Source organism: Conger conger, chromosome 1 (assembly GCF_963514075.1).
Source record: "Conger conger chromosome 1, fConCon1.1, whole genome shotgun sequence".
NCBI classification, from domain to species: domain Eukaryota; kingdom Metazoa; phylum Chordata; class Actinopteri; order Anguilliformes; family Congridae; genus Conger; species Conger conger.
The window spans coordinates 3,997,569-4,005,898 of record NC_083760.1 but is presented as its reverse complement, the minus strand read 5'-3'; the positions used below and the strand labels follow the sequence as shown (position 1 = coordinate 4,005,898).

Here is an 8,330-nt window from a genome sequence, read left to right as displayed (position 1 = left end):
GTTAGTGTTTTCTTGATTTTTCTGTAAATTGCGAACCCTTTAAATTGAAAGACGTCCAGTAGCTTGTTTATTAAATCTCTGCCCAGGGCCCATCCTGTTTGGCTCATGGAGAAATCTACCAAAAACATTTTTTTTAAAATAATAATGTACTCCCTTTAAAGTACAGCAGAATAAAACAGGCATATCTGAGATACAGACATACATGTGGAAAAATATGGCTTGTCTGTGGCAATTCTCTATTGCACGTGTAGGTCTAAAACCTAACATCGTTGCATTATAACCGTAAATATAAAATACTGTATGTATTACACTGTAAATAAAAGGTATAAATATTAAAATATCCCTCTGCCTCAGTTTCTTTCAAACCCAAAAACTACTGTAGGCAACAAGAAAATGACTGGGCAACCCCAATAAGTGAGAAATACTGTGCTTTTAAAACATTGCTTTTATATATAAAAAGACCATACACATTTGTATTACTTTAGAAACCACAGAAGAACATTACAAACATGATCCATCATTAAATAACTGCTAAATAAAACATATTTTTCAAAAAATGTCAGTTTAGCGCAGCTGTTCTGTGAAAATAAAACAGCTTACTTTAAAAACCCGCTGCATACAATGCATGGGTCTGAAATCAGACTAAAATCTTTTTTTGAAAAAAAAAAAAGCATTTGACTATACAAAGCAGTATCTATCCATTTATGAAATATTATAGTTTGTTAAAAAAATACTGTGGTGCTGTACATTAGGCTAAATGGTTGAACTCAGATGCTTGGCCACGCTGATCATTAAGGGTCTTGTACAAGGAAGTGATGCAAGAACTCCTGGGACTTCCTTTTCTCCAAAATGTCCTGCTTGGTTGGTGACCTCAGCAGCAGGCTAGCGAAGGTGTTTGCTGTGAAAACAGGGAACAGGCAACAATTTAAGCAATGCCATTATAAATGAAGACCTTTATCCAACAAGCAACATATATACCCATATAAGATGCATGACTGGGATCCAGAAGGTTGGTGGTTCAAGCCCCGGTGAGGCCACGATAAGAGAGAGGATGTGATAAGACACAGCTGTTGGGCCCCTGAGCAAGGCCCTTAACCCCACATTGCTCCAGGGGGATTGTCCCCTGCTTAGTCTAATCAACTGTAAGTTGCTTTGGATAAAAGAGTCAGATAAATAGCAAGTTACTGTTTCTTTACCCAAGCCAAGCTGCTTCCTGTTGCGTTCTGCATTCCATTTAATGGAGAAACTGGCAGGTGGAAGATGTGTGCTGTTCTACACCCCAGTTAAGAGCGATTAATGAAAATATGGGCATTTGTCTTTCAAATGTTAAGCACTGCACATTCTCCCTCAGTGAACACCAAGCTGATGTTTGTGCATCGGGCCCTGAGCTGCCTGAAGTCAGTGCAGACAGGAAAGTAGATTGGATCTCTGCAGGACTTCCATGTTGAGGTTTTCAACTTCCTCCATTTTGCTTTCGTGCCCGCCGCAGAATTACTGAAACCTTTGTCCGGAACGAGGGTCAAAGGTCAACGGAGCATATAAATAGCGTTCTTGCGGGTTCTCCAGATCAGTGTGCTCCATGTGCCAGGAAAAGCGGGACAAACCTTTGTGGCTGTGATTAAGGGTTCCAGCCATTCGGCACAACGTGTGCCTGAAAGCCCAGCAGGCAGAGAACAAGGGACAAAACACACAAGAAATACCGGGTCACTGTCCATTATCCAGCGACAACAGCACAAACGGCCAGCATCAGGGGCTATGGAAGGAGCTCTGCTTTCAGTTGAAAAATGTCTGCCTTTGCCATTCTACTCAAGGGGTCAGCATATTTCCGCACATATATTGATGTTCAATTTATGTTATGCATTTCTTATTATATTCCTGGCCTATTATTTTGGCCTAGCACACAGACAAATATATAGATGTTTTTATTTCCCAAAAAATGCTTGGATATAAAATCTTTTGCGGCAGTTTGGCAACTTCCTAAAAAAATGGAAGCGTTTTAAATATACCCCACAATTTTGTGGTTCCAGTATAATACAGTGTCGATAACTGTAGAGTGGTTTCTGTTCTTGTAAATTGTCTAATGGCCATCTGCACTTCCATGTAGTCCACTGTGAATATTGTTTTCTTGCACATTTTAGACACACTTCCACATCAAAACGCCACAGCTCAACCCAGCCATGAAGCAGTGCGGTGAGGTACAGCACCTCTTACTGTGAATAGTTCAGTGAATACAGCACATTTTACTGTAAATAGTTCAGTGAATACAGCACATTTTACTGTAAATAGTTCAGTGAATACAGCACATTTTACTGTAAATAATCTAAATAATTCAGTGAATACAGCACATTTTTCTGTAAATAATCTAAATAATTCAGTGAATACAGCACATTTTTCTGTAAATAGTTCAGTGAATACAGCACATTTTTCTGTAAATAATCTACATCAGGCATCAGGGGTCACCAACACGGTGCCCGCGGGCACCAGGTCGCCCCCAAGGACCACATGAGTCGCCCGCAGACCTGTTCTAAAAATAGCACAGCTCACTAGTGAGCTGCATCTAAAATTTAATTTTATTCTGTTGCTATTATATTTTTAATCACACTTGCATTTATATAGATTTAAAAATGACAATCTTAAAAATATGTTTATTATACATGAGGTTTAGATAAGTTTAGGTGAACTCTGACCTACTCTAGTTCAAAGGTCAGTATTGTGCGTGTGACAAAACAAACTGGTAGCCCTTAGTATGACTCAGTACCCATGAAGTAGCTCAGTTTCAGAAAGGTTGGTGACCCCTGATCTACATAATTCGGTGAATACAGCACATTTTACTGTAAATAATCTACGTAATTCAGTGAACACAGGACATTTTACTGTAAATACTCTACATAATTCAGTGAACACAGGACATTTTACTGTAAATAATCTACATAATTCAGTGAACACAGGACATTTTACTGTAAATAATCTACATAATTCAGTGAATACAGCAGATCAGAGTGCACACTTTATTGAAAGTTTTATTTTTCTGAGCGGTTGGGCACACTAGGTCACAGAATAGGCTGAGAAGTGAGAAACGAAAGTACGACTGATGCACTCACCACTTACCACCCCAGACTCCTCTCACTTCGAAACTTGCCCTTCTTAAAACACGCTTCATTTCCACTTGATTTTCCCCTGGACGCATGCTATACACCCCTTATTTATGAACTAGTTCCCGGGTGAGAACCCCCTTAATTATGACCAGGGGCTGGACACCGTATGCTGTACTTAACTTTACCCCTTGATATTAATAAGGCACATTTTTAAGGGTTATTAAGGGACAACTTCAGCAGTGTCAGCAGTTCTCCCTCCTTACCTAGGATGTTGGCGTCCAGGTGATTGTGCTCTGAGTTCTTGAGCAGCTCCCGCAGGAAAGCGGTCAGATAGTCAAACACGTTCCTGTGGCACGGGGGTAGCTGGGAGACAACCTGCGGGAGGCAGGGAGGAACAGGAGACAGGAGGAACAGGAGATTCCACAATCAGCCACTGCCTGCTTTTCTGATGGACACTACAATTACGGCAAGAATAGTTGAGCAAAAAAATCAATGAATAAATTAATGAGCACAAAAAAAGTTTAATAGAACAATACAAACAGTAGAGATTGTAGAAAAAAGGTCACAAATAATATCATGATAGGAGGTTATGTGATTATAATGTTCAGTTGAAAACATTCTCGGGGTGACACAGCGATCGCAGCTGGTGACTGAAAGCAGTGGAGTTCTACAACACTGACCTGGAATTTAGAAAAACAAAAACACTCCAAAAGTTCTGCCCTACAAACGGTTAAATATACAAGCTGACACAAGTGAGAGGGAAGAGCCTGCCTGTGATTGGCTGCAGAAGCAGCCCGCCTGTGATTGGTTCTAGCTCTTTCTAGTACGGCTCAGTGCTTAAGGAAGGGGCGGCAGTTCAGGTTAAATTCGGATTAAATTCATCCAATTTCCACGAACTTCTAAACGTACTGAATTTACATGGAGTAAGAGCACACGTACAGCCAGCGATCGGGAAGCAGCAACGTAAGGCAGAGCTGTGACGAGCTGTCAGTCAGAAGGGTTTAGATCTCCGCAGCGGAGCGGAGGGATTGGCGGGGAGCGAGCGTCAGTCACCTCAGTGCTCTGGGCCCCGCTGGGGCAGCCCTCCAGACAGCGCTGGTAGAAGGAGAACGGGATCACGGGCTCGGGCAGGGCGTCCAGGAAGAGGAGGAGCGCCTCGGCCACGGAGTGGTTACTGCCCGCTGCGGCCGGACGGAGTTAAGGGCACAGCGTGATGTCGGGGGGGGGGGGGGGGGGGGGGGGCACAGGACAGCACTCCAAAATGGTCAAACACACGCGGGACGTGACGGTCTCTGCCTCTTGGATCACACAGTGCTGATGATAAAGCAGTGTGCTGGAGAGTGTGTGCAATAGTGTCACGCACTGTGGCATAGTGTGCTATACTATAGAGTAACACAGTTTGACACACTGTAACCGTTTGACAGTGAGGGGTGGTGTATTATAGCGTAACGCAGTTTGACACAGTGAGGGGTAGTGTATTATAGCGTAACGCAGTTTGACACAGTGAGGGGTAGTGTATTATAGCGTAACGCAGTTTGACACAGTTAGGGGTAGTGTATTATAGCGTAACGCAGTTTGACACAGTTAGGGGTAGTGTATTATAGCGTAACGCAGTTTGACACAGTTAGGGGTGGTGTATTATAGCATAACGCACTTTGACACAGTGAGGGGTGGTGTATTATAGCATAACGCAGTTTGACGCAGTGTGATGCAGTTTGACGCAGTGTGATGCAGTTTGACGCAGTGTGACGCAGTTTGACAGTGTGACACAGTTTGACACAGTTTGACAGTGTGACGCAGTGTGACACAGTGTGACGCAGTTTGACACAGTTTGACACAGTTTGACGCAGTTTGACGCAGTTTGACGCAGTGTGACGCAGTTTGACACAGTTTGACGCAGTGTGACGCAGTTTGACACAGTGTGACACAGTTAGGGGTGGTGTATTATAGCATAACGCACTTTGACACAGTGAGGGGTAGTGTATTATAGCGTAACGCAGTTTGACACAGTTTGACACAGTGTGGGCAGTTTGACAGTGTGATGCAGTGTGACACAGTTTGACACAGTGTGACACAGCTGGACACAGCTGGACACAGCTGGACACAGTGTGACACAGTGTGACACAGTGTGACACAGTGTGACGCAGTTTGACACAGTGTGACGCAGTTTGACACAGTGTGACGCAGTTTGACACAGCGTGGGCAGTTTGACAGTGTGACACAGTGTGACACAGTGTGACACAGTGTGACACAGTGTGACACAGTGTGACACAGTTTGACAGTGTGACACAGTGTGACAGTTTGACACAGTGTGACGCAGCGTGACGCAGTTTGACACAGTTTGACACAGTGTGACACAGTGTAACACAGTTTGACACAGCGTGACACAGTTTGACAGTGTGACACAGTTTGACACAGTTTGACACAGTTTGACTCAGGGCGTCAGGCCGCTGCTGAAGGATACGCAGTGACTCTGGCATGCCGGTGTCCAGGCAGTCTCTGATCTGCTCAAACTCCGTCCTCAGGCCAGGCTGCTGAAACAGGTCCTCCTGCAACACAACCACCACGGGTCTGAACACACACACACTACGCACACACACCCACGGGTCTGAACACACGCACGCACGCACACCCACGGGTCTGAACACACACACACTACGCACACACACCCACGGGTCTGAACACACGCACGCACGCACGCACACCCACGGGTCTGAACACACACACACTACGCACACACACCCACGGGTCACACCCACGGGTCTGAACACACACACACTACGCACACACACCCACGGGTCACACCCACGGGTCTGAACACACACACTACGCACACACACCCACGGGTCTGAACACACGCACGCACACACACCCACGGGTCTGAACACACACACTACGCACACACACCCACGGGTCACACCCACGGGTCACACCCACGGGTCTGAACACACGCACGCACGCACGCACGCACGCACAGCGGAGGGCCGGGATAGGGGCCCAGCACTCCCAGACGACAGGCTAGCTTCTGTATTTCCACAACGATCGAGGGCCCCAGCCGTCAACCAATGAGGTGGAAGTTTGTGTGCGGTTGCTATGACAGCGGCAGACAGAAGCGTCACCAGGCGCAGCAGCCAGCTGTTAAGAGGTCAGGGGTCGGCACTAACAAAAGATTACCCAGAACGCCTCTGTGTGTCTGTCTGAACGGAAAATGGAGAAGTCAGTATGGGGTGGGGGGGGGGGGGCTGGCCTACTTCCTGTAAACACAGTGCGTTGAACTCCACTCCCCACTCAATCACGCTCACATTCACCGTGACTGCTCCCTGCCATTTTACACTACCTTATCGTAGAGCACCAGCTCAAAATGGATGCACTTGTGAGCTGAATTCAAAGGCTGGATTCATTTTTCAGTGAGGAAGAAACATTCCTGTGGCTATCTAACTGTTCCATTCACGGGCGATATACAGGTATGTACCCTGGGGCTGTTGATGTATTTTGATTCTGTCTTTGTTGTTGAATTGTTATCTGATGTTGCCTCCCAAGAAAGAAGATTCCAGAGAGTCAGAAACTTATCTAAAGTTGGAGGAGAGTGTGTTAAAGGGGAGGGCAGGATGTGTTAAAGGGGAGATGTGTTAAAGGAGAGGGGTGGGTGTGTTAAAGGGGAGGGCAGGATGTGTTAAAGGGGAGGAGTAGGTGTGTTAAAGGGGAGGGGTGGGTGTGTTAAAGGGGAGGGGCAGGATATGTTAAAGGGGAGGGCAGGATGTGTTAAAGGGGAGGGCAGGATGTGTTAAAGGGGAGGGCAGGATGTGTTAAAGGGGAGGGCAGGATGTGTTAAAGGGGAGGGTAGAATGTGTTAACGGGGAGATGTGTTAAAGGGGAGGGCAGGATGTGTTAAAGGGGAGATGTGTTAAAGGGGAGGGGTGGGCGTGTTAAAGGGGAGGGTAGGATGTGTTAAAGGGGAGATGTGTTAAAGGGGAGGGCAGGATGTGTTAAAGGGGAGATGTGTTAAAGGGGAGATGTGTTAAAGGGGAGGGCAGGATGTGTTAAAGGGGAGATGTGTTAAAGGGGAGGGCAGGATGTGTTAAAGGGGAGATGTGTTAAAGGGGAGGGCAGGATGTGTTAAAGGGGAGATGTGTTATAGGGGAGGTTGGCGCACACACACCTGTCTGGCCGCACTGCGGAACAGATGATCCACCATCATCCAGATCTCCTTGGGAATCTCCAGGGGCTTCTCCTCTGCCAGGGCTTCTGCAGACATCCTGGCCTACACACACACACACACACACACACACACACACACACACACACACACACACACACACACACACACACACACACACACAGAGAGGAGGAGGAGGAGGAGGAGGACAGGCATGAGTTCACAGGGACACAGCTGGAGGGTCAGAAACAGCATCCATGTTCACCCCCCCCTTACCCACCATCCCCCAGAGGTTTTCCCTTTATCACACTGTTCTGCTGGAGAGAGAAAAACACACAGCTCCTGTCGTTTTGTGGTAAAAAAAACTAAACATAGCGACATCTCTCTCACGCTCCCCCTTTTCTTTCTCTCACTCTCTTTCCTGCTTTTTTCTCTCTCTCTCTCTTTCCTGCTCTTTATCTCTCTCTCCCTCTCCCTCCCTCCCTCGCTCCTCCAGGAGAGAGAACAGAGTGAGGTCAGCGGAGGGGCAGAACGCGGGGGCAGAACGCGGGGGCAGAACGCGGGCGTGATCCTCTGCCCCACGCCTGCTGACTGCAGCACACCTGAACACAGACACTACCCAAGCAGACCCCCTCCTTACCCGAAGGACTTCTATTATAGCTGTGCTGAGAAAAACAACCCCCCCGCCTTTTTAAACCCCCCCCCCCCCTGCAGTGGAGCTGGGGGGAGAATGCTTTCTCCTGCGATGGTAATGAGCATCTGGGCACAGACCCCTGGTTACGGCGACTTCCTAGCAACCACCCCCCCCCCGCCCCACACCCCACACCCCCCCAGCAGTGCGTGTCACTGTGTGGCCCCAGGCACAGTCACACGGCTGGGCTCTCCCCCCCCCCCCCCAGCTCACAGCACACGCACAGCGCCGCAGGAACGTCACAGAAAGCTGCAGATCGGTTTGATGCAGAAGAGGCGTGTCCACACTGCCGCCGGGGGGAGATGTGTTTACGTGCGATTATTACAGAAAAGAGAAATGTTTGGCAAAAAAAGAAAAAAAAGAGGATGTTTGAATCCTGTTTTGGCTC

General features: G+C 47.3%; 1 protein-coding gene across 6 annotated transcripts in view; it reads right to left on the bottom strand.

Annotated features, from left to right (window-relative positions):
* Positions 1 to 427: 427 nt before the first annotated feature.
* The window catches only part of inpp5b (inositol polyphosphate-5-phosphatase B), a 44,564-nt gene continuing 36,661 nt past the window's right edge, over positions 428 to 8,330 (bottom strand). For 5 of the 6 annotated variants that reach the window (XM_061216147.1, XM_061216164.1, XM_061216185.1 and 2 more), the window contains 5 exons: positions 7,255 to 7,356; positions 5,560 to 5,644; positions 4,149 to 4,276; positions 3,359 to 3,470; positions 428 to 898 (listed from right to left, as the gene is read on the bottom strand). In XM_061216147.1, the coding sequence (XP_061072131.1) occupies positions 792 to 898; positions 3,359 to 3,470; positions 4,149 to 4,276; positions 5,560 to 5,644; positions 7,255 to 7,356 (534 nt within the window). In that variant the 3' untranslated portion in view covers positions 428 to 791. Of the gene's footprint in view, positions 899 to 3,358; positions 3,471 to 4,034; positions 4,277 to 5,559; positions 5,645 to 7,254; positions 7,357 to 8,330 lie in introns of those variants that run through there. The other variant, XM_061216155.1, reaches the window with a different exon arrangement.